At 44.7% G+C, this 26,185-nt stretch overlaps 1 protein-coding gene across 4 annotated transcripts; it reads right to left on the bottom strand.

Moving 5' to 3' along the window:
* Positions 1 to 4,024: 4,024 nt before the first annotated feature.
* Positions 4,025 to 23,324, bottom strand: LOC112246044 (integrator complex subunit 1). 4 transcript variants are annotated; one of them, XM_042307288.1, is made up of 48 exons: positions 23,255 to 23,324; positions 22,745 to 22,824; positions 22,363 to 22,647; positions 22,055 to 22,251; positions 21,830 to 21,967; positions 21,566 to 21,731; positions 21,183 to 21,288; positions 20,861 to 21,047; positions 20,505 to 20,650; positions 20,062 to 20,203; positions 18,434 to 18,610; positions 18,163 to 18,271; positions 17,974 to 18,094; positions 17,774 to 17,851; positions 17,398 to 17,579; positions 17,177 to 17,273; positions 16,987 to 17,078; positions 16,820 to 16,880; positions 16,518 to 16,715; positions 16,209 to 16,338; positions 15,945 to 16,124; positions 15,626 to 15,775; positions 15,350 to 15,529; positions 15,116 to 15,220; positions 14,725 to 14,892; positions 14,451 to 14,562; positions 14,186 to 14,344; positions 13,905 to 14,051; positions 13,622 to 13,720; positions 13,068 to 13,189; positions 12,515 to 12,772; positions 10,545 to 10,704; positions 10,250 to 10,381; positions 9,513 to 9,693; positions 9,111 to 9,240; positions 8,856 to 8,971; positions 8,644 to 8,731; positions 8,241 to 8,512; positions 6,975 to 7,104; positions 6,728 to 6,861; positions 6,339 to 6,531; positions 5,919 to 6,046; positions 5,670 to 5,776; positions 5,366 to 5,479; positions 5,199 to 5,269; positions 4,978 to 5,069; positions 4,637 to 4,746; positions 4,025 to 4,472 (listed from the first exon to the last, which is right to left on the bottom strand). In XM_042307288.1, exons 2-48 carry the CDS (start codon positions 22,800 to 22,802, stop codon positions 4,357 to 4,359), a joined length of 6,624 nt encoding a protein of 2,207 aa, XP_042163222.1. In that variant the 5' UTR covers positions 22,803 to 22,824; positions 23,255 to 23,324; the 3' UTR covers positions 4,025 to 4,356. The 4 variants fall into 4 exon arrangements, with proteins under 4 accessions (XP_042163222.1, XP_042163226.1, XP_042163223.1 ...); XM_042307292.1 differs by having other exon boundaries at positions 9,111 to 9,237; XM_042307289.1 differs by lacking the exon at positions 23,255 to 23,324 and adding an exon at positions 23,091 to 23,248.
* Positions 23,325 to 26,185: the final 2,861 nt, after the last annotated feature.

Raw genomic sequence — 26,185 nt, 5'->3', positions numbered from 1 at the left:
TGCATACTCTTAAAGATCATCCACACCTTTCCCAAGCAGCCCAGCTGTAGCCCGGTGTTGAAGGATCTCTGATGAGTTGATCATGATGAGGACCGACTGTCTATGATGTGAATGAAACACAGGTGTGTCAATTAATCCGGAGATACGCATCACCTGACACACCCCACTAACTGCTTATCGGATCAGGCGGCGGCTTGAACACGCCACTGTCATGGTTGTCACCACAGACTGGCGGTTTGAACTGCATACCTTTGATCAGTTCCAGAACATCAGCAGGAGACATCTGGCCAAAGCCATGCTTCCAACACCAGGGGAAGGTGAATCACTGTCTAGTCAGAGGACAGCACCTCTCTCTCCTCTCCAGTGGAGCTTTCATCCACACCTGTTCAAACACTAAATAAAGCCTACGCACAGGTATAGAGGTCAATAGACAAACATCAGAAATACCTGGACAATCTCTACGTTAAGCTGAATCTGTGAGCATGTTTATTGGTGCGTGTGTATGCGTGCGACAGTGAGGCATCAACGTTCACTCTGCTCCAGCAGCCCCCAGTCATTTCTTGGCTTTGCCATTGCTCCAGTCGTTTATTGGCTTTGCCTTTTCTAAAGCAAAAAGGAAAATAGATTAAAAGTGTCTAGTTTGAAGGGTGGGTAAATAAACATTGTGTGTGGGTTAGCACTGAATACTGAATGGCCATCTCCGTTCCATTTGTCCTTGGCACACAGGTAGACAGAGGGATTTCTGGGATGTCTGAAAGTATACCCCCCCCTGCTGTGTTTGGTCTGTCCCGGGTTCCTCTAATGCCCATTGATCCAGCTAATCAGGGGAGAAGTTGGTGGAAAACCAGCAGGGGTTGTTTAGCCATCAGTAAGGGGCTCGTGTACAAATGAGCTGCTTGTGGATAATTGAAGGAGGCATTAGGACAACAATGGCAGTGGCTCACACCAGTCTTCACTGGTCTCTCAGGTATTCCCAGGTCCCTGGATCACATGGCAGCCTGTGAAATCCACAGCAGGCTTAAATAAAAATCACAGCATCATTAGTGGGCCTTCAACATTGGGGGGCAAAATGCACATTCTCCATGGATTTAAAAAAAAAAACCCACCTACGTTGTTGTGCCTCTTTTTCCATTACTGACTTTAGTTTGAAATGGGCTTGTTTGAGCTCGTATTTACGGCTTACAAATGTAAATGTAAAGGGATAGTTCCAAAGAGGACAAGAGAAGCAATGCAAGGAATGTTGGAATGAGAAATGCCAATACTCCGCAGTATAAGACCGAAATAAAGAGCAGCTATTTAGGTTAGTGCAGTGTTAGGCAATACATGTACCATACATAACAAAAAGCCTTCAATGTTCTTTTTAAAGGACATTTGAAACTGGCTCAACTATCAGATTTAACTGTGGATGTTTTAGTACAGGACCTTAGATGACAGAGATCGGGAACAACGCACAATATCATTAATACTCATCCACTAGAGTGACACTTCAAAACATCCGACTAAAGTTCTGCCAAATGACTTGTGAAGATGGAGGATGTTTGTTGGTGTCATGGGACTGTGCGTATGGCTGGTGTCATTTGCAGTCTGTAATAGCAGCAATGAACACTGATAATATCAACTTTCAATGGGCGCATAAGTGAAGCTTCGGGGTTGTCACGTAACTGTCTCTGCTGCTAACGACTTTTCAGATTGCCAGGCAGAGTCTAACTAAACTCCACATTTTTATTTCCTATTCATTGCAAATGGTCAACAACAAGAAAAAGCCATATAAAATCGCAGCAAGGTTATCTCATCATCGGTTGCTTGTGGTTGCACTTACTCTTATCGACCAACTTGAACTTTAAATCAAAGCATGGCAGTACAATTGAATTCCGTCTGTTATTGAATGATTGTGATGGATGTGTTTGTCACATCCAGGGAAGACAAAGGGACATGCGTTTTAGAGCAGAGGAAGCCCCTATCTGCTCGATGCCTCACTCTCTCTGGTTGCTAAGAGTATCCTGCAGAGAGCAGGCTGATTGGTTTAGTCCTGGATCACTGGCTATGGGATGAAGCTGAGAGCCCAACCTGCTTTTCATGGCAAAACGTTCAAGGGAAAGCGGCCACGATCCAAGAGCAATCACACTTTAGGCTTCAAAGTGCCAGGGGAAAAGAGAGGCGAGAGCCGGTCCACATTTCTTCCACTTCGGCCAAGTGCAACTCATGCGTGGAGGAAGACGAGATGATCTAAGGAGAGGAAGACAGGTGTGCTGGGCAGGTAGAGGCACATCGGGGCCCCTCCCAGGGTTGAGTGAGAGACAAGGACTCACCCCCACCTTCCTGCACTGTCCACTTTCACATGAACTAGCAAATCAACAAATTACACATTAAAACAACTCTCTAAACTCATCCTTATGAGTTTGCAATCTGTGACTTTTCATAAAGCCAGGATAGGACTGTTACAAAATACCTCATGTGCAGCAGTAAAAATGATTGATATAAGGTAGTTCATGAAGCTTAACTTGGAGCATGGCACATTGAGACTGTTTTAGTACAGACCACAGCACCAGGTGCTTCTGAGGGCATCAAACACTAGTCTGATGTGATGATGAATAAAGGCAGAGGTTATTAGCATGTCAGTGGCCCATCAGGCTAGTTAATGACAGCCCTCTCTTTCCATCTCCTCCTTCTCACTGGCTGTCACTCATCTCTGTTCCGCCTCACTGACACCAAGCCAATGGGATGCTGGCGCCTCACCAAGAGCCCAGGCAGCTATGGCATCTGTTGCTAGCTGATGGATAACCACAAACACTTTCAACTCCAGACTCAGTGTGTACTATAGAACACCTTACAGGTGCAATTAACTCATTAACCAAAAAACAAACCGTGGGAGGAGAGCACAGACAAGTAGAATAATTGCAGTACATAGAAATCTATTGCTTTATAACTAACAAAATTGTATAAGTATAGAGATAAAAACACACAAAACAAATGCAAGGTAACATGTTTTCAAATACAAGCTAAATAATACAAGATAAAAAAAATAATACAAATTGTAGCACAATTGTTTGCATTATAAGCAATAAGAAACATATTTGGACAAATTGGCAACCCATCCAAGTCTTTTTCATTTCAATTTGTATCCAATTAATTATGCACAGCAGCAAGCATAACGGTGGCAGGATCACTTGAACATTTGAAGACATTTCCATCATTGGACATGTGTGGACCTCATTGAAGGAGGCTGCTTTCATCAGCACCATGTGCGCAGTATGTAGAGTGACTGTCAGTCCCAACGGACAACAACATCCCTTGACCCACCAGTGTGGGCATGTTCCACCTTCACATAGGATTCTCCCATCACTAACCAACTGCTTCCTCCCCATGTCCCACCATGCAATCCAACACCAGCAAAGTACATTTCAGTGCTGGCCAAAACAGCCTGCCCACATGCAGCCTTCAAAACAGCGCTTTAGTCTGTGTGATTGAACAATTACTGCCTTGGTTAATTTCCCATAAATGGGTGAGGAAGGAACACTTAGCTGGGTTACCTGCATGTTGTTTCGTCTACCCCTTTGACTCCATCGAGAGGGTTTCTGATGAAGTCAGTGGCACTGGGCAAAACAATTCACACTTTCATGGCAAATTGGTTTCCATCGCATTGCCTTTAATTTGTCTTCTACACCCCAGTGAAAAGAGTGCATAACTACGACAGCCATTTCAAACAGGATCTGGCTCAGAGAATGCATGGGATGAAATATGAAGGCACCAGGGTCTTGCTCCATTAACTGTTGCTCCGTTTCTCTTGTTTGAGCTGGTGGAACATTGATGCCCAAAAGCAATAATTAGTTCTGCTGAAATTCCAAAGATTATGCTCCACAATTTAAGCTGGTAACTGACTTCTCTTTTAAATATTTAAACATGCAGCACAGACACCATTATAGTATGATCTCTGAGGTTAGAAGCAACAGAAAATAAGTCATATGACACTCTGGTTTTACGTGATATTATTCCTATTATATTTGAAAGACAAAAATCCAAAATGTCAAGTTTTCCTTTTTTTATTCAATTTCTGACATTGGTTGATAGATAGTCAGTATTCATTATTTCAAAAATAATAGAAGCACTACCACTACAAGCATGAGTGACATTTTTATTTCCTTTTTTACAATAATCATTATCACCATCTTTTGAATACTTCGATATTACCTTCGAATCAAAGAATCAGTTCGTATCAATCCATAAATCCTGATGAAATGACCAAATGGATAAAAAGAACAGAGCAGTTGTGTTTGACACGAGTCTAAATCTACAGTACAAAAACGTTACGGTGACACTGCCTCCCGTCAGAGGAGAAGGACTTGTATCTCCGGGTCCTCATGTTGTTGCCTCCATGTGCAGGACCTTCATGGACTCAGAGATCATAGAGCTGGTGTCAATCTGCCCATAGATCCCCACCAAGAAGGCCTTGTGGAGTAAGATGTCTGCATGCTCTGAGGAGAAAAGCCCAATGAAAAACAACATTTTTTGCCTTGAGCGTGAATCCTTATACATCTTGAAAACACAGAACAGTTTACTTTCCAACTTTCGAGTTTAGATCCATAATAAAGAAAAAGGACAGACGCTGTGTAGTGCTGAGAAGATGGGGCAATCATACCTTGACAGAGCAGCACGTATTCTGGCAGGTTCCTAAGCGCCGTCTGCACCACGTCAAAGTTCCCGCTGCCCATACAGTACATGAAGGTGGGCAGGAAGTCTGCGGCAGTACTGCAGTTCCGAAAAAACCCACACATTTTTACTTAGGACAGATAACATTATTTGACATGAAAGACAACTGAGACAACACCTTACAAGTACCACTACAGCAACATTTGCAGCCAAACATTCCTAAACAACGCATCAATAAATTAATATCCAGCCAGACAACTGGAGCGCTCTCTCTAGATTCCTATAAAAATAAGCAGAGAAATCCTAGAGGTGTCAGCATTCTGATCTTACCACGGGTTGTTCTGAATGCAGCGCAGGGCCAGGCTGAAGGCCATATTACGGCACAACTCCTCAGTAGAAGTCATCAGTCTCCGCAGGTCATTCTGAGGGCAGGGAAGGCAATGAAAACCTGTTTACGTATCCTGTACAGGGTGGCGCAAAGTAGAGTGTCTGTGTGTGTTGGGGGATTATTTGTTCATAATAAAAGGTCTGTTATTAGAAGGCAAACTTACAGTGAAGTACTGGATGATCTCAGGATTCCTCTTGGACTTGTCCTCCACCTCGGTCAGAACTTCCAGCACGTCTGAAACACAGAGGGGAGCAAAATGTTGGTAAAGTTCAGCAAAATCCCTGAAGTTACGTGTTAAACTGACCTAAGAGTGTATTATACATTAATGACCTTCGATGGCTTCTCCCCTGGAGATCTTCTTCAGGTACTTGGTCATGTCAGCTGCAGTCAGTGGAACGGAGGCCGAGATACTGACCATGGGCAGGGAACCAGAGGACGACTCATCTGATCGGAGGAAACCCAGAGACATGTCAAAAACACTGCATTTAGCGAGATGGTTGATTCGTATGCATCTGTACGCAGTCAAAATGTGTAACTAATATATTCAATATTTTTTAGATTTTTGTAGATGAGCTCTGATTCACTCATGTTTTTTCATTCAAGGCAAAACGTTTTCACGAGCAGATAAGCTTACCATCTCTGTCCTCAGCAGAGCTGTCAGAGGAGCCAGTCTTCACAGGCAGGGTGAGGCCAGCCAGCAGGGACTTAAGCAGCAGGTCAGGGTGCTCTGACGAGAGCCCCCTAGTGGGACAAACAGAGAAAAACAAGTCACTCCTTCACTGCTCCACACAATGTGAAATAACAACTAACATTAATGCAATTGTGTTGCCAATCCTAATGTCTCAATAATATATATATTTTTTAAAACAGCTCAATGACTTACTGTAGGATATCAGAATGCTTCTGTAGATAGGGAATGGCTGATGCTGCATCGTGGGTAATGTACTTCTGAATGAACTGCACATATTTACTGAAGACGGCCAACGGATGCATACGAGGTCTCCTGAGGTTCTGCAGGGAATATGGACCACAACATTATTAACGCCATGATCAATAAGATATTTATTTTAATGCACAAAGCATTTGACCTTGTGGAAATACTACTGTTCTGTGAAAACACATTAGATCTAGTCAAGATATCCAGCCAATCACAGCTGTAGCAGTGGCAACAATCTATTCTTTCCCCACCTATGAGAAGTCAAATACCTCAAACGCTAAAAAGAAAAACACAAGCAAATGTCACCAAACCAACTGTAAAACTCTGAGGCTGATCTGTGAGTGCGCTCCGTGTTCATTCCCTCACCTGCAAGATCTTCATGAAGGAGAGCAGGCAGTCCTGCAGCGCCCTCTGGTGTTCACTGTGGAAAACTAACGGCTGCAGCAGCTCCAGGATGGCCAGCACGTTGCTGAAGAATGTCAGGTGGTTCTGGCTCCGGAACTCCTGGAAGTTGAGGTGGATGCGTCCATGGAGAAGCGCTCCAATCATCGGCAAGTGTCTGGAAAGTTCAGAAAAGTAAGCTGTGATCATTCTCCAGACGTTCCACCTTACTACAGCAAAGGTGAGACCAAAAACATTCACAGGGTGATTTTAAAATCACGTCAGTGAACGTCACAATGGAGCTACAATCTACCATAAGAGGTGCATTGAATTCATTTGTCCAACACTAAGTTTGTAATGAGCATGGTGTTCACCTGAGGAGGAGGACCGGGTGGGACACAGCCAGTTTCCTGCAGGCCAGGTTAGCGTCTGACATCCGGTTCTCAGCCGACTTTGTGTCTCCTGTATCGCCTAGCAACGTGACCAGACGGTGAACCAGGACGTCGTGCTGAGAGGGAGGGAATCACACATCAGTCCTTAAGACCTCCATGACGGCTTCTGTGCCAGCCAACGGCTGTGAGAAACAGTTAAGCGACTGAGCCAGCTGAAGGTCTACTCTACCTTGCATGTGGTGCCGTCGGCAGCCCCCTCGCTGCTCAGGGTGGCGTCAGGTAAGGTCACGTGCTGGATGACCTCTGGGAAGTGCAGGTAGAGCTGGAGCAGGAGGTTCTGGCACCGCTTACTCATCACACTAAAGGAACACACAATGGAGTCAGCTAGCAAACATCAGACAACAGTTTCCACACAGCAGACAGTCCCAATGGTCTCCTACTACAATGCTCTCGTCTGATGTAGGCCTAGTTAGTTGGCTCATACATGTCAGACCGTCTACGAATCAACAGGATTTGTGTTCACTGGTCATCACTGGCGGTGTTTTCCATAAACAGCAACAACCTTGACCAAGAGTCAGATTCCACTGTCTCTTCAACAACCATCGTGCAATTGGAATACACACCAGCTAATCTAGCGATGAGCCTTAAAAGAAGAGGCTGTGAAGAGAACGCCTATCACACAGGGAAATGTTTATCCCACACAAGGCCAAACACAGTCTGTTTTGTAAGACGAGCTTTAAGCAAACCATGTTATCAGTCGCAACTATTTGTACAAGACCGCTTAGCTGCTCTTAAAAATATTGTAATTGGATAGATAATTTTGCTGCTTGACCTTGGCCAGAGTTTCCCCATTACAATTGGTTTAGTAACCAGAGGCAGACTCATGAAAGAAGGTTTGGCTTCCACAAAGAGAAGTTGCACCCTGATCTCTGACAGGCAGCTAAGTCGGAGCAGGAATCCACAACACAGGCAGCACGTGTAGAGCTGCAGCCCTAATCCTCTTGGCTTTATTATAATACACTGAGCTTTTAAAGAGATCACAGAACACACGACTTCTGGTCGTTTTAATTTCACACCAATAGACCTAATTATCGCCTTTCCCCTGGTTCACACAGCGTTGTGTCTGACAGAACATTCAGTCTGTGAATTTCAACTGTTCCGTCTGGGGGTAATCTAGTGATATGGCCCCAAGTTTATCAGCTCGGTTTAAAGAGGCCAACGACCAAATTCAATACTGGGGCTAATTAGGGAAGGTGAAAAATATGTCTAACTAAATGAACTGTGGGCACTTTATTGAACCTTATGAGACCAAAATATTATGGAGTGTCATGTCTGCTGTTGCTGAAGGAACAGATGGGGTATTGAGAGAGAGAGAGCGAGAGTCTCTGTCTAAAGTAGATCACATAGCAACAGATCACCCTGTAAATAGTATTAAACTCCCATTGGACAAGCCTGACTAAGTATGTCAGTCCGAGAGCCAACACCCCACCCATACCTGTCTCCCCATTTCTTTGTGCAGTTGATGAGGTATTCCGAGACTTTCTTCACTCTCTCCAGGTCGCCATGGCAACAGCTGTGGAGCAGGGGCAGCCGTGACTGGATGAGGGAGCAGGAGGTTTGGTCCAGGATGCTCTTGACGTTGCCGGGGGTGTTGGTAGGGGGCGAGGAGTCGCCGCGGCTGTTGAGCTCAGACTCTGACATGATGAGGTCCACCAGACTGATAAGCTCCTCCGGGTTCAAACGCAGGACAAACGTATCTGTCTGTTTCTAGAGAGAGAGCACAAGAGAGAGGTGTTGGAAGCAGTCAGGCTGAGGGGGAACAATGTTCACTGCTTTGTGTCATGTGACTGGATTAATTGAAGTCATTATTTGAGGGCTAGACTGGAGTACTGTGCTACCTGTGGGGTCTTCTGGTCCCGACCCTGCCAGATACGAGGGATGTGACTGCAGGCCCACAGGAAGTCCAGAGCAGAAGATGGGTCCAGTCTGGGGAACAGCATACACAACACCATTACAGAATATTACAATACAACTTTCACTATTTGGGAAACACTGTCAGTGTGACTACTACTGCTGAAGGTCATGATTTGGGATTGATATATTTACTGACTGCTGGTCTTGCTGCTTGCTGAGAAGAGCACTGATGCACTGATGAAGAGTTGTCCAGTTGGACTGATGGGTCAGCAATGCCAGAAGGTATGGTCTGTAGGAGGGAGTTCCTTTACCCTGGAATAAACCACATGAAGTAAGGTGGTGAAGTACGTACACACACACACACACGCACACACACGCACACACACGCGCACACACACACACGCGCACACACACACACGCGCACACACACACACACACTTGCTGAGATTACCTTGTTGAGAGCAAAGAGCAGCTTCCGCTGAAGGTCTGGGCACACAGATGTGACCTCAGGGTCAAGAAGTCCCAGCCAATCAACAAGCAGCCCTGAGCTGGACCCAGTCTTTGTCACCTCAGAGCTGCTGCTGAAAGGGAAGTGAATAGATTGACAGGCTCAAGGTCGGGGTTACATGAATGATGAATCTATACAATCCCTCAGTCAAACAAAGTGCTGATTATTAAACATACAATAGTAATATTTCTAAGGCATTACAAAGCACATAAAGCCAGAAACAGACAAACAAAATGTTCTCTATGAGATCAATGCCACAGTTAACCAGATTTGTATGTTGTTGCTTGAGTAAGGGCAAAAACACGTCTTGAGTGATTTTAGGCGTGATAGAATTTACATGCTTACTTGTTTGTATCCACCTCCATTTTCACGGCTCGCTCGTCAGTCTCCTGGAGAAGCAGCGCTATCACCATGGCAACAGGGCCTGCGGTGGTAGAGCCGGTCCCCGTCTCTGTTCCAATAGTCATTAGCAAGGCCAGCAGTTCCTCCAAATATGGAGACTTCCCCTCCACTAGCCCCTGTAACACTGGAAACAACAAACAGTACTGAGTGTTACGAGCTGGCATGTGACGTGATGGTTGTGCCATTCCCTCAGCTACGGCGGAACATTCAGAAGTTGAAAAAACAAAAACAAACCTGGCCATGATGCTGAGCTCAGGAGAAATCTTGTGATTCAGAGGAAACATAAAACATTGTAGGGGCAAGCCAAAAATCACACACCAAAACTAAACTATGAACTACCAACTACCATTATCGCATTTCTGCGTAACCTAGATCACCAGCTTGGCCGCAACCAGTTTAAAGTTTAAAAAAAATCCTTAATCTGGGCTTGGAGACCTGAGCCCATATTGGACATAAACAAACGAAGCCGCTGGTCTGGTCTGGTTTCAGAGAATAGCTTATAAACTCAAAGGAACAGGTCAACAAAGGAAAAACAGAGACTCAAGAGGCGGCAATGAAACAAACAGATCTGGGGAAATTGCGTAACGTCAGCCACCACATCAAAATTGGGGCAGAAATAGTGAGGATAGCTGATGTTCTAGCCTGAGAGAGAGTGTGAACGACGCACTAAAGTACCATACCTTTGCCTATCAGTTCCGGCTCTGCGTTACATCTCTCCCCTGCCTTCAGTGTGGCGATTATGGCCCTCACGGCCACCTCGGAGTCCCTCCGATAAGCCAGGGCCTCAGCCAGGTGGAGGAAGCCTGTACGAACTGCAGAGGATAGGCATAGTCAGTTATAGTCACACCGTTAATAGTGGATTACTTCACTATCTGTGACTAGGCCCAAGTATGTGTGTCTGTATCATAAATATATATATATGTGCAATGGGGTATCATTTTATACGCAGCTAAGGACATGATAAGGAGCACGCACCATCAGTGAGCCGGTGCTTCTGGGAATACTGTCCAGCAAAGGACTTGAGCAGGGCCCGCAGGGGCCCCACCTCCACGGCCGGGTTCTCCAACCATGTCATCATCTCCATGACAGCCTTGAAGAAGAGAGAGGAGAAGGCCACGTCCTGCGACACCAGCCGCTGAGTAGAAGAGACGGAGGAGAGAAGGAGAAAAACACATGTTAAAAATACAACCCAATACATTCACATCTGTTTGGTGTAATGACAGACATGCATGTACTCTGTCGTAGTGGTGACTGATGAAACACAGACATACAGTGGGGCAAAAAAGTATTTAGTCAGCCACCAATTGTGCAAGTTCTCCCACTTAAAAAGATGAGAGGCCTGTATTTTTCATCATAGGTACACTTCAACTATGACAGACAAAATGAGAAAAAAAATCCAGAAAATCACATTGTAGGATTTTTCATGAATTTATTTGCAAATTATGGTGGAAAATAAGTATTTGGTCACCTACAAACAAGCAAGATTTTTGTCTCTCACAGACCTGTAACTTCTTCTTTAAGAGGCTCCTCTGTCCTCCACTCGTTACCTGTATTAATGGCAACTGTTTGAACTTGTTATCAGTATAAAAGACAGCTGTCCACAACCTCAAAAAGTCACACTCCAAACTCCACTATGGCCAAGACCAAAGAGCTGTCAAAGGACACCAGAAACAAAATTGTAGACCTGCACCAGGCTGGGAAGACTGAATCTGCAATAGGTAAGCAGCTTGATTTGAAGAAATCAACTGTGGGAGCAATTATTAGGAAATGGAAGACATACAAGACCACTGATAATCTCCCTCGATCTGGGGCTCCACGCAAGATCTCACCCCGTGGGGTCAAAATGATCACAAGAACGGTGAGCAAAAATCCCAGAACCACACGGGGGGACCTAGTGAATGACCTGCAGAGAGCTGGGACCAAAGTAGCAAAGCCTACCATCAGTAACACACTACGCCGCCAAGGACTCAAATCCTGCAGTGCCAGACGTGTCCCCCTGCTTAAGCCAGTACATGTCCAGGCCCGTCTGAAGTTTGCTAGAGAGCATTTGGATGATCCAGAAGAAGATTGGGAGAATGTCATATGGTCAGATGAAACCAAAATATAACTTTTTGGTAAAAACTCAACTCGTCATGTTTGGAGGACAAAGAATGCTGAGTTGCATCCAAAGAACACCATACCTACTGTGAAGCATGGGGGTGGAAACATCATGCTTTGGGGCTGTTTTTCTGCAAAGGGACCAGGACGACTGATCCGCGTAAAGGAAAGAATGAATGGGGCCATGTATCGTGAGATTTTGAGTGAAAACCTCCTTCCATCAGCAAGGGCATTGAAGAAGAAACGTGGCTGGGTCTTTCAGCATGACAATGATGCCAAACACACCGCCCGGGCAACGAAGGAGTGGCTTCATAAGAAGCATTTCAAGGTCCTGGAGTGGCCTAGCCAGTCTCCAGATCTCAACCCCATAGAAAATCTTTGGAGGGAGGTGAAAGTCCGTGTTGCCCAGCAACAGCCCCAAAACATCACTGCTCTAGAGGAGATCTGCATGGAGGAATGGGCCAAAATACCAGCAACAGTGTGTGAAAACCTTGTGAAGACTTACAGAAAACATTTGACCTCTGTCATTGCCAACAAAGGGTATATAACAAAGTATTGAGATAAGTATTTGGTCAATAACAAAAGTGTATTTTCCACCACAATTTGCAAATAAATTCATAAAAAATCCTACAGTGTGATTTTCTGGATTTTTTTCCCTCATTTTGTCTGTCATAGTTGAAGTGTACCTATGATGAAAATTACAGGCCTCTCATCTTTTTAAGTGGGAGAACTTGCACAATTGGTGGCTGACTAAATACTTTTTTGCCCCACTGTATATAGGCTACAGAGAGAGAGAGATGCAGCACTGTTGCACTGTTTAGAAGGACAGCTGAGTAAATCAATCATACCTGGTAGAGGTGTAGCTGGCGCAGCATGGGGCAGGACAGGGCGTGGCTGCGGTTCATGGCCATGACGAGTGCCCCGGCGTGGGCAGAGTTGAGCAGGGCAGCCAGGGCCTGTAGGAGACGCACTGCCACCCCACCCTGCTGGGGGTGCCCCCCCTGTCTGGCACGCACCAGCTCTTGTGCCAGAGCCTGCTGCATGGCCAGGGAGAGGGGCCGGGGAGGGGGGCTGGGCCTGCGGAGGTCCACCTTCAGAGGGAACATCTGTGGAGACAAAGCCAAAAGTATTAGACCCTCAGTCAGCACTCTGAAAACAGGTGGTAGATCTGACTACAGTACTAACCAAACAACTCTGTCAGCTAGGATAATCAATCACTTCACTGTAGGCTACTTGTGGAGGTATGATTAAAAAAAGCCTCTGTGTCTGTTGTATCAGACAAGCTACAAGAAAATAGTTGATGAAACCAGAGAGAAAAAATTATTTGCTCTATAAACTTCAAAAATGACTTCAGACAGGTATTAATGTGTCATCCATCTCCAGGCAGAGATACATTCCTACCTGAAGCAACATGCCAGTGAGGTCATCCTCAGGCCCAATCACTGGGATCTGATTGGCTCTCATCTTCAAGGAGCCACTAGGAGTTTCCATGGTAACTTTGGCTCTGTTCACCTCAGTACTATCTGTAAGGTTAAACATCATAGTCTTTGGGTCATTGACAGACATGGACCCAAAACACCAAAACTGTGTTTTTACCGGGCTGTTCCAAAACTTTTATAAGAAATGTAACCCAGAGAGGCATAAACAAATGTAATCACATAGTAGTAGTAAGAGACTGTATGGGGTGGCAGGTAGCCTTGCGGGTAGGAGAGTTGGGCCAATAACCGAAAGGTTCCTGGATCGAATCCTGAGCTGACAAAGTACAAATCTATCGTTCTGCCCCTGAGCAAGGCAGTTAACCCACTGTTCCCCACGTGCTGAAGACGGGGCTGCCTTAATCGACATCCACTCGCACCCCTCTGATTCAGAGGGGTTGGGTTAAATGTGGAAGACACATTTCAGTTGAATCCATTCAGTTGTACCACTGACTAGGTATCCCCCCTTCCCTGACTGACCTCTGCGAGGAGGGAGAGAGGAGCTGAGCAACCCGTGGAAGGTGTGCCCCCCTGTGGCGCCTCGCTCATGCTGCACCTCCACCAGATGAGCCATGTAGTCTGTAGCACAGGACATACAGAACCATCAGGAACAGACAATATACCATCAACACTAAATAGTCAGACTTAGACATAAAATCTTCAGGAATAGATTATATGAGCACTAGCTACATAACTGAGGCAAACATTATCCACGTGGAATAGATATAGTGTAGTAGGATAGTTTGTGGTCAAGCTCCCTCACTCTTGTCCATGATGTTCTGTTCCAGTGTCTGTGAGTCGTGGGATACAGCCTGGTCCAGGTACTGCAGCAGTTTACTCATACTGGACACAGGGATGCCAAACGACTGGACAAACAGCAGCAGCTGCTGGGGCTCCAGATCCTGCAGCGCTGCAGAGGACAGACATTGTATCATAAACTCTAGAATTGTATATTTTTTTTATATATGGTGGTATTTTACTCTGTAAGGCCTACACCATGTACACTTCTACCTGCATGTATTTAAAATGTGTTTGGACTCGTACCTGCATCCACCAATCGTGCGACCTCTGACCGGATCATCCTCAGCTTCAACCAATCAGGTAGCAGAAGGGCCTCCTCGGAGGTGTCCACCAGGAAGGCGGTGGGGAGGGGTTTCTTGTCGGGGAACCAGATGTCCAGGAGATTGAAGAAGTCACTCTCCTCTGAGAACAGAGACACATGAATCATACTATACACTGAAAACAGACACGGAGGTACAGTAGACAGGCCATGTTTGTAACAACAAGTGTGGTATTCAGAGATACATACCTTTGGGTGGCCCGAGCGTCAGGAGAATGACCATGGCATGGACCACCAGAATGTGCATGGTGGCCGTCTCCCCTGTGGTCCAACGCAGAAACACCTGGTCCTGAGATTCTGACTATAGAGTTCAATAGTCAAAGGTCAAAGGAGTAATGTAATTTCAGTGACAACTGTATTGACAGCAAGCACCTCTAGTTAAAATGATCGCTACAGGTCTACTAATATGAAACCATCTTCCATTTAGATGTAGAAAACGTAAGGTTCCCCCCCCCACCCTCACCCAGCTGTAGAGGTCCTCTCCCTCTTTGGTCTTCCTCATCCTCCTGATGTAGCTGGAGAAGATGGAGATGAGTGCTGAGAGCACAGCGTCTGACTCGGGCCGGCAGGAGTACTTGGAGAACAGGCTGTTCATGATAGTGGAGCGCTCGACAATCAGACGGGCCACATCCTAGAGGATCCCAAATCAAACCCACCTCAGTATCTAACTATGAAGGCAATACAGGGTCGTGTTCAGTGGGGAAGACAACATTTTGAAACTACCTGAACTTGTTCAATATGAACATAGACTTTAGTTCTCCGTGCAAAACGTTTTGCTACGGGGTGCTCGACTGAACACATAACCCAGGTAAATAATAGGAGGTATGACTGAGGGAGAGAGGTGTCAGGGCTACCAGAGCGAGGTCATTGTGAGATGCCTGCTCCTCCACTGGTGCATGCTGGGACAGGTAGATGAGGTAGGCGCTGATGGTCTGTGGGTCTGTCTCCATATGGATGGCCTGGGGAAGAACAGAAACACAACGCACATTCTTACCACATCCCTTCAGCGAATAAAAACTCTGTCATCTACAACCTGACAATGAGGCTAAATACGGTTCACATCGGTACGAACGATCTAGACCACTGACTTGCTGCAGAGCGGTGGAGGTCATGCCCCGGACACTGTCGAACAGGGGAAGCTTGGGGAGGTCCTGCAGGAGCCACTGGTACCCTGGCAGGAGCTCAGCATCTCTGGAGTCCTCCTCCATGGGCTGGTCCCTCTCCTCTCCATCCTTCAGACCCCCCTCAGTCAGCACCAGTGACAGACCCTGAACAACAGCAGAAGAGCCAAAGTAGATGAATACATCTCCTCAGTAAAATCAAGGAAACACTCATTAGTGTGTGTCCTGTCTCTTATAATGCACCTTCATAGCCAAGACTCTTGACGCCACTTGAGAAGAGCTGAGGCGGCGCAGGAAGTAGTCCAACACCTCACACGTGGTCTGTTCGTCAGCTTTAGGACCCAACAGCAGATCCTGCAGCCGTCCAAGGAGCTGCCTCTGCTTTTGTTGCCTCTGGTGTAGCGAGAGAGACAACAGAAAATGTGGCATTTGTTGGTTTGTGTGGATGAAATAAAACGTGACAAGCGTATCCTTTGAGATGCTGGAGTCAGTGATTTCTCTGTCCACAAAAGCCATTCAAAACAAACAAAAATATGATAGCTGTTGAGAAACGGCAGCATACTTGTCTTTTCTTGGCTCTCTGCTCTTTGCTCTCTCCTTCCTCGTCATCCTCGATGGGCAAGTTGTCATCTGCAGCATCGTGAAGCAGGAATTCACACAGGCACTGCACGGGCAGCACGTCCAAGGACCCCTCACTGGACTGCACCAGGTCAGCCAGCCAGGGCATTGACTGAGAGGAGGCCTGGGGAAAACATAGAACACAGTTGTAGAGTTCCTTCCAGAGAGAATACTTTCTACTGGCGAGAGAGGATGTGCTCTTGTTTACCTGTCTCTGGATGATGTTGAGCAGGAAGTCAGGGTTGCGAGAGCGACAGAGGAGGTGACCCAGGCGAAGGGAGTGGTTAAGGCTCTTCACCTGCTCCTGGACTGCGGGTGGGGGTTTGCGAGGGGGGCCCCTAGGAAAAAATAAACAAATTAACAAAATGGGACGGTTTCCCAGACCCAGATTAAGCCATGGCCTAAAAAAAGCACATTCAATGGAGATTCTCCATTTAGTATGCTAGTATGCATTTAATCTGTGTCTAGGAACAGCCCCTAAAAGTATTCTACAAGGTGCATGAAGCAGGAGTCTTACTGTGGGTCCAGACTGGTGAGCTGGGACAGAAGTAGGCTGTTGCTCTCTGTGATTGTCTGCTTGGTGGAGGCAGCCGCCAGGTGGCTCTCGAAGGCCAGGATCTCCTGCTTCTCTCTCTGGGATACCTGCAGCTCCCGGTTGATCATCTCGGTCTTGGTCTCCTCATCGGCCACCGTACATGGAGGATAGGAGTAGTTACTGCCAAGCAGGGAAAAGGGGGGAGGAGAAAGATGAGCTTCGTTGAATAGTTAGTCTGGTATGTGCTGGTTTAAACTAATAAACATTGCATACTTGTGACTTACTTTGTCATAACCATCTCCATGAGCATTTTCAGTGTGGGATAGCCGTCCCAGGCAGCCAAGCCTGGAGAGAAATAAATGGTTGATTGTAACAAAAAGGTCAAAACCTGTGGCTTAGGTTCTAATATATACCCTGATGATTTGTAGGGAAACCTAATTGAGACTCATACCTATTTGCTGTGGATTGAAAGCGGCCACCACAAGTAGCAGGAGCCACGCTTTCCAGTAGAGTGTGGCTATCGCCAGGTTCGGAGGAGTATAGCTTGAAAAATATCAAACGTGTCATTTGCAGAAAACGACATGAACAGACTCAAAGTTAGCTGGCGAGTTGATTAATTACACTAAGAGAGAGCAGCGTACCCCGCAGGCAGCTGAATGTTCTCTGGGTGGTGGTAGGTGCACAGGTTCAGCACTGCGTCAATCAGTTGGATCCGCTCCACTCTCAAAACATCCAGATCTACAAAAGCAAAACCAGGAAACAAGCTAAATATCCCTCTTTATGTGAAGCCAAATAAACAAAGTTCGCTCAACGTCATCTGTTTTCATGAAAATGTTAACTACTGTAAGTAAACTCCACTTACCCATTGCTGTTGCAGATGTTGTACCATCGGACTGGACACCGGCTGCCCTCTTCACCAGGTGGTCTGCCAGCTCCATGGCGTCGGCCGGGCCCAGAGGCAGGTCACGGGACAGTCCGATGACCAGGATGCGCATTAGAGTGTCCTCCAGCAGAGGCACTTCAGAGCACAGCCGCAGGAAGAAACTGGCAGAGGCAAAACATTTAAGTGATGCCAACGGAGCAGGGAGAGACAGCAGGGAGAGACAGCAGGGACAGACAGCAGGGACAGACAGCAGGGACAGACAGCAGCGACAGACAGCAGCGACAGACAGCAGGGACAGACAGCAGCGACGGACAGACAGACATGAATAAAACAAATGTTGGGAAGAGATGCTCACTTTCTGTCGCTCTCAGGGGGCCAGTTATCCCACTTGTAGTAGGTCTCTGGTTGCTCCGTGAAAAGCACCTTGTGAAGACTGTGGAAAAGAAACAAGTAAATTATTCTACCCATGTAATGAAAATAATCTTAAGTAACTACTGTAGGATGTTTATTAGCTCCCCCTATGTTTATGTGGCATGAAAACTCCCAAACACATACCAGTGTATATAGTCCTTGGATGGCACTTTGGCAATAGTGGGAACAACAGTGTGAAGCCACCACACAGCATCCCTCTGAATGGCAGCGATATTATTCTGAAAGGATCTCAGACCATCCAGATCTGAAACAGACAAAAGGGATGTTCAAAATGCCCACATCGACGACAACCAGAGAACTACAAGAACTTACTCTTCTTCTCTCCTTTGTCCCACGCAACGCCAGCCTCCTTGACCTGAGCTGTGATGCCCAGCATCATGGAGCACGTGAGCAGGTCTGTCACCTGGATCACAAAGCGTTCCTGTGAAAACAGACAGAGAGCATGAGCTCAGATCCACAGAGAACACACAGAAGTTATTCATGAAGAGGCACAAAAGGGCATATAACTAGGTAGGGGGTGAGTTAATTTAATGGTACAGGAGACTGAGACAAAGTGGGAGTAAAATAAAGATCACGAGCTCACTTTGAACTCCATGTCGACATAGGTGGCCTCCTTCCTTTCCTGCATCAGACCCAGGCAGAAGGACTGGAAGTTGATCTCGTGCTTGGTCTGTTTGATGATCTCTCTCAGCAAGGCTCGAGAGGCACGCAGGTAATCATCCTTATTGGTCAGCAGGTCCTGGAACACCATGGCCAGGAACTAAGGAGAGGATCAGAAGGGAGAAAACAGCTTTAAGACAAGCAGTTTCCAAACAACATCTCCTCCTTGAGTTTCAGTTATTCAAAATAAAGTAAAAGTGCGATCAATCCGAGAAAAATACAAACGTGTACTTCAATCCAAAGCCAATAAAGCTTATCCTGGTCCATTTCTGAACCCGGGCTTGACATTAAATGTTTTAATCGTCCGAAAGATGAAGTCACTTGTCAACAACATCATTTCTTTCAGAAGCTTTCATCAGCTGTAGTTTAAGTTCTCTTTTGTTTGCTCACCCCGTGGCCTAAAATAAATCTGTGTTTGAGAATAGCAAAGACTCCTGCTTTTAATATTATTCACATAAAAATCTGCAACTTCAGGACATCTAAATAGTTTATTAGAATAGTTTGGAAAACAGTCTTCAATCTTTAACTGGACTTCAAGCTTTATGATATTTCAAGTTAGTTTTCAACCTCACGTGCATGCATCATTTCTGTCTTGTAATTTCTTGCGCAACTGTAAGGTTTGTTCAAATTTCTCATTTGATCTTTATATCGTGCTGTTGTTTCTATCTCTCTCATTATTACCTTAGGCCTCCCCTGTTTTGGAGTTATTTAAAAGCAACTTAAACTTTGAGATCATGAAATAGCACGGCAGGAGAAATACAGCATGCATTAAACTGAAAGTGGCTTAATAGACCAAGTCATATTAATATCAAATGAAAATGTGGGCTTCTATAACAATAAGACGCCCGAGTGTCCTCTATATAAATAGACTTTGGCTATTGGCCCAGATCATCCGACATTCGAGAATATATATATAAATATACACTGACTGGATATTTTGTGCTGCTTTGGTCAGACTCTTACACCTCGTCACACCGACAGCATCGTTGCGTTATAGTACAACGGAAGTACATTCCTTTCCAATAGACCGCCAGGTTTGCCTTTGCAGCATTGTGTTGTAGAGGCAGTTAAGGTGTGTTCTGTGTGGTGCATACGTTGGATTTATCGAACGTAGGCAACAAATTGTATGCGTAGACGGCGTAACAGAAATGGTAGCAGAAGGTGAATGTTTAACTTTTGTTGCACACATATCCAGGTGATGTACCATTTTGCACAATGACGCTGTTGGTGTGATCGAGGCGTTAGCTCTGTCTACAGTGTTCTCTTGCTTTGTGTAAATATCACATATTGATTGAAATAGGCTTTAGCAAATAGGAATAAATGGCAATTTACTCAGAATGTCAATTGTTTGATAGTGATGTTTTTACTTGTCCATTCGGACAACTAAAATCTATATTCTGGTTGTCCGACAATCATTTTTTATATATTTTTATTATTTGCGACAGACAAGCCTTAATTTCGAGCACTGTGAGCCACATATATTTACTTTCCCCATAGTAACACATTTTTTATTTTCCTCAGCTGTCTTGTCAGCATGGAATATTCCCTCACCTTAGGGGCCTGCTCTGGGCTGTGCTGGAGCAGTGTGTGAAGGACTTGCATGTTGTTGGGGTTCCTGGCATTGGACAGCTCGTTGAAGATCACCAGCTTCACCATGGTTCCCAGGTTGTCTTTGTGTGCATTCAGTAGCTCCCTGGTTAACAAAGGCCAGACAGCACAGTTAAGTGTATGAATAAAGCGCTCTGCACCATTGAAATATAAATGGTCCCCTATATGTTGTTCAAACTAACAACATTGAACACATCAAGTATGTTGATATGCAACAACTTGTTAGGGTTGAGGTTTGGATTGAACCAGGATGAGGACATGAAGCTTGGGTTAGGGTAAGGGTTTGTGGTTGAGGCCCCTGGGTACTTGGTTGAACATCTATAAACCATGTGTAGGGGACTATCCAAACTAAACAATCATATGGCCATAAGAGAGGACCTGCAGACCTGACACAGAGCATGTAGTGATTGAGGATGACTTTAGGTTTCAGGCGGATCTTGATGAGGTTGGAGATCACCTCCATGTCGTCCGCTCCATGGGAGTTACAGTTCATACAGAGAGACATGAGAAGGTCCTGAGCTGGACGGGTCAGCTGCAGAGACAAAAGGCTTCATTATACATAACCGAACACTAGTTCACTGTCAGATTTAATTTCATGCAAACAGATGCATTTACATGCTGGATTGGAGGCTGGAAGGAGATGGCTCTAATGTTCACTTTAGACCACGATTGCCAATGCAATTATGATTCCTGTTAACTACTGATGGTGATGTGGGTAGCTGAGTGTTACTCCTGCTCTCACCTTTGGATTCTGCAGCCACATCTCCAGCCTCTGCACAGCCATAAGCCGCACCTCCTTGTAGCCACAGGTGGCAGTGAGCAGACGCAGCAGGTTACGGGACACATTGTCCATGGGCTGCCTGCGGTTCAACTGGTCCTTCAGGACATCTAGAACATAGTCCTCCACACTCTCAGACAGCTCCTCGTACCTACGATGAGATGAAGAGTGAATGAACACAAACTGTCCAATAAACTGATTGGTCTAAGTAGAAGCAGACAGACAATACAGACAGGCAATCAATATATTACTGCTACTGTATATGTAGTAGCCTATGCCTAAATACCTTGGCATAACTTGTCCATCATCTTCAGGGCTAAGTTTCTCCTCAGCAATCAGCAATTCGGTCTGGCTGTCATCCTCATCTGGGGTGGAGGGGTGAGGACTGCTCCCTGGAAAGTTGACATTTTAGTCATTTAGCAGACGCTCATAGCCAGAGCGACTCAGAAGAGCAATTAAGGTTAAGTGCCTTGCTCAAGGGCACAGACAGACTTTTCACCTAGTTAGCTTGGGGATTCGAACCAGCAACCTTTTGGTTACTGTCCCAACGCTCTTAACCGCTAGGCTACCGCCAAATGTTAAATGACGCAGTAATGATTAAGAGTCAAATCCAATGTCCCTGGATTCACACCTGAACAAACCGGTAGGTACATACATACAGTACTATACCTGCACTGATATCTCCACCGGAGCGGCCAGTGTCAGTCTGCAACTGCAGCAGCATACTCTTTGGGGGCATTTTGGTACTGAAGGCAGTCTGGATATTGTCCACAAAATTCTTACAATGAGAACTGTCTACCCAAATTCGCTCCCCCAAAGAATCCTCAATGTACACCTGAAAAGAACAAGAACATGTTAAAGAGCGCACAACAGTGGTAACAATGCAGCTAGAATACAAACAGAACTCCAATAGGAATGATTAGTGGTTCTCACTTTGACAAAGATCTCTGGCCAGTTCTCATCCTCCTCATAGGCTGCCATCAGCAGGTTGCAGGCTAGCACAGACACCAGACTGTTGCCCTTTGCTTTGAAGTTGATGGAGGCATCCCGGCGAAGGAGACTGCACAAGGCCTGTCCACGCAGATAGAAAAAGTAATGAACCAATCTGTATAACAACTGTATGGAACTGATTGTAAAATATTGGGTTTCAAATCTCACCTCAATAATGCCTTCAGTGGCAAACAGATTGGGCTTAATCTTGGCCAGGAACATGAGGCTGAGGTACAGTGTTATGTCAGGTTTGGCCCGGTTCATCTTCAGCTGTTTGACAGCTCCACAGAGCACCCCTTCAATGCGATCATCATTTCCATCCTGCTCTGCATTCTCAATCTCATCCAGGAGCACTGCTGGGGGGACTGCAAGAGAACCATTGTGTTAGTAATATGCACAGTCACAGCACATCACAGACACAGGATTCACCACTACCTATTCCACTGAAAAACATTTGAATTGATACCGTTTCCTACCTTCTATGGGCACCACTGAGGGCTCCTTGATCGAAGGCGATATAGCCCTTTTGTCCACTGCTGCCACATCAGCCAATCGTCCTAGGGCGCTGACCGGAGGGGTAGAGGAGATCTTGGGGCGCTTCACTAGGCCGGACAGGCCAGAGGAGGATGGAAGTGACGAGGAGGTCTCTCGTTTACGGTCAGTGGGTAAGGTGGATGCTGGTTTAAGGAGAACTGCAGGTGCTTTGGACTCTCCGCCACTCTTTGACCCCAATGCTATGAAATCTCCTGGAGGAGGGTGACCTAATGGCAACATTTTGAAGAGAAAGACTTGTAATAGTATTGTATGTTTGACAAAAGTTAGATAAAGTGGGCACACATAGTTAGATACTGTACATACCGGAGGGTTTCGCTGCACTAGGCCGCCTAATCGTTGTAGGCTTGGGACGATTCATCATGTACTCACTGCCAGATCATGTACTGTGTGGGTGCAGAGATTTCAACATGAGACACACAGATAGCTAGTTAGCATAGCTACCTGGAAACTGGTCAGTAAATAATTATCTCATCTCAACATCGAGGCTGCCTATTTGTAAAGCATTTTCACATCACGATAACGGATTTATCCTCGAAAAGTGCTTAAAACATTTGGCATTTGTCAAACTGACAGGACTAAGTAGTAGCTACTAGCTAACGTTAGCTATCTAATGTTATTGTGAAGCATTATAGAAAGCGGCTAACGTTACCTACGTTTACCGGTATGTGAGCTAGCTACAAGCAATTACATCGGGGAAAAGCTAGTTTCGATGAACAACTAAGTGTTAGTTCGTTTCCAATATGCATGGAACTTATGACTGACTGTTGCAATTGCAAACTATTGAATATCAAAAAGAAATAGACTCGTTCTCACTTCCATATCGTTTTCCCGAACGGAAGTTCCCGCCTCTCGAACGGAAGTCCCGCCCATGAAAGGGTGAGCGTTGAAGAACATAAATAATGTGTTCGTGCTGTGCAGATCACAAACTAAATCAAGATTAGTCTATAAGCTATTAAGGATAGAAACATCTGCATTTTGTTATTAATAAAATGTATTTAGATATTTTTCATTAAAATAATGTATGACTAATGTTCCCATTGTAATTGTATTTATCCTATAATGTAATTTCTCCAGTTTCACAAGTAGGCCTAGGCCAAGTGTAATAATGTCTGGCAGTGGGTGTTGCTATGGGTGGCACTATTTGCCTAAAAGCTTTGGAAAAGGAATAAGGTTTCCAATAATCCTCACAATGATGTCAGGCATGGAAACATACATTAATGCTCATGCCAGACAAAAGAAAACAGAACTGTCACCCAGAAAGGCACACACTGTAAAGCACACATTGAGAAAAAAAACATGTGCTTGTAATCTAGCCTTGTTCGTGAAAATGCCTTAGTTCTTGTATCTGGTTACAGTTACTACTTATGAAAAACGGCATGTCAATTGTGCTCTCCTTTCATGATACACATTCCATTTATCTGATGACATCATTACAGTGGATAACATAGCTGTACTATTCCCAAACCATAAGATGAGCCATTTATCCTACTTTCGACACTGTTACAGTATTCTCCATGCTATTACATCAGACATGTTTGACACTTTCTCTAATAGCAACAAACTAGCCTACATCTTATTCAGAGACTATATTGCTGAATACCAGTCTTTCATAGCAGACTACTAACACAAACTGAAACTGCTTCACCACATGTTTCCATAGCCCTGTAACCTGACAGTGTGTTACATAAAGTGTTTTTCTATTAAACATATTTTGGATAAATCAGTGGAGTGCTTAGTCATGTCCCAAATATAAATCCTGTGTCACATGGGAAGTCCACAAACCTGAAAAAACAGTTTGTGAGTATTCTTTCTTCAGAAACAACTCATGGGCAACTATGAGTCAATGTTTTTAAGGAGAAATCCACCCAAAACAGAATCTCCCATTTTGTATGCACCTCAGGAAGCAAAAGTCAATGTTGTAGTCATATTGCTGTGACAATCGCAAACCTTTTAATTTGTTTTACTTTAGTACCCAGAGTTGAGTAGGTTACTTTCTAAATGTAAACTGTTAGTTATGAGTTATCTGTCCAAAATTGTAATCAGTAACTTAACTTTTGTATTCCTCAAACTCAGTAACCTAATCTGATGACTTTCAGTTATGTTTGGACTACTTTCTCTTTAAAAGGCATTAGAAGACCACAAAGAGGAATTGAATGTCATTGAGAAAACATCCTTTCTGAATTTAAAAGTAATTCAAGAAGTAATCATCTAGTTTTTCCAAAAAATGTTTTGCTGGTAACGTAACTGATGAGTTATTTTTTTGTAATCAGTCCACATGTAAACAGTTACCCCACAACCCTGCTAATAACTAGACTGAAGAAGTTAGTGAAGTCATCATTTATATGTTAATCATCAACAGTCTGTTGGGGTAGTGGAGGGTCATTTTCCAACCTTCAACCTAAAACAGTCGGGGTGGCTCTTTGTCTCAGATAATTTTATCCGAGCTCAGCATCATACATCATCGGTGGGATATCGTGGGCATAAAAGATAACACCTCCTCTGATCTTTATTGTTTCATATCCCAGTACACTACTGTGTAATATTGATTTAGTCAAAACAAAGACATGAACAGATAAGTCCTGCCTCAGGTAAAGGCTTCGACACTGCTGGAGTGGAACATGGGGGACACATTTTTCGAATAAATCGACCACATGATCAATAAAATAATGAATTGCCGACAGCCCAACTATACACCAATCCAAACAATCCCATGCCACAGTGCACATTCAATTATATTTTTAATTACAAGAATGCTCAGGGGGGGATTACAGACGCATATAAACTATTGTGAACATAACCTGATGTTAATTCTGTTGACAAGATGTGCTCTAATAAAGCAGGCTTGGGCATTGCTTTAGAATGAGAACCACCCATGACACAAACTTGAGTAATTACTCATCTCATAAGCTGCATTTGCTATCAACTTTAAATGTACTCTGCATGAGAGATCCCAGTACATCAATGTACAATTTAGTCCATATGCCTCTACTGAGGAAAATGTTCATGTGTTGAATCACCGATGGCAATGGTCATCCACAGAAATACAACCATATACCAACTTCCTGGCTCTAGGCCCATCTACAGTGGGTGAACTCTATGGGAGTTAGTCAGTTCCTTTGCTAGGAAATTATTGGGAATCTTTTTTCTTATAGTTTACAGTGTAATGGAGAGGTCCTCACTAAAGACATCCTGATTTGAACCAATTTATTAATGCATACTGTAAGGAGCAAGTTGATTATTATATGAATATAATTTAGTAATTTTACAACCCTTCTGTATAAATTTGACCTTTTCCATTCTCAAACCTCTGCAGCACAGTCTATGGTTGCGTTTACACAGGCAGCCCAGTTCTGATATTTTGCCACTAAATGGTCTTTTGACAGCCTTGAGGTGTATAAGGATTGCTTATCAACTCTGTGCTCAGTTTGAGGATGTTCAATGAGATGAGCCCTAGAGTTAGGCTGTTAATGTGTATCATGTACATACACATGTTAAATATGCAGTATTAAAATGAGTAAATCATTTCTGGAAGAATATTTGATCTGTCTGTTTAAAAAAAACAAAAAAGGCAGTGTATGAACGGACTTGTTCTTGTAGACTTACAACAAGAACTGAGAAGCACGCTGTGGGAGTCCTTAGTTGGAGGGATACTACTAGTTTATTTTTGGAGATGTGTCATGTTTTTTTCTAAAGCATTTCACCTAAGAGAATGTCTGTCACCCTTCTCAGACTATATATTGTCTT

Source organism: Oncorhynchus tshawytscha, linkage group LG27 (assembly GCF_018296145.1).
Source record: "Oncorhynchus tshawytscha isolate Ot180627B linkage group LG27, Otsh_v2.0, whole genome shotgun sequence".
NCBI classification, from domain to species: domain Eukaryota; kingdom Metazoa; phylum Chordata; class Actinopteri; order Salmoniformes; family Salmonidae; genus Oncorhynchus; species Oncorhynchus tshawytscha.
This window is presented reverse-complemented; position numbering and strand designations above follow the sequence as displayed.

Bases quoted from the DNA above. Each gene is read 5' to 3' on its own strand.
- LOC112246044 (XM_042307288.1), bottom strand. From the start codon at position 22,802: ATGATGAATCGTCCCAAGCCTACAACGATTAGGCGGCCTAGTGCAGCG. The intron at 22,252-22,362 runs GTAGGAAACGGT...GTTCTCTTGCAG, and splicing joins CTCAGTGGTGCCCATAGAAG to TCCCCCCAGCAGTGCTCCTG. The intron at 17,852-17,973 runs GTATGTGTTTGG...TCTTTTCCACAG, and splicing joins TCCAAGGACTATATACACTG to TCTTCACAAGGTGCTTTTCA.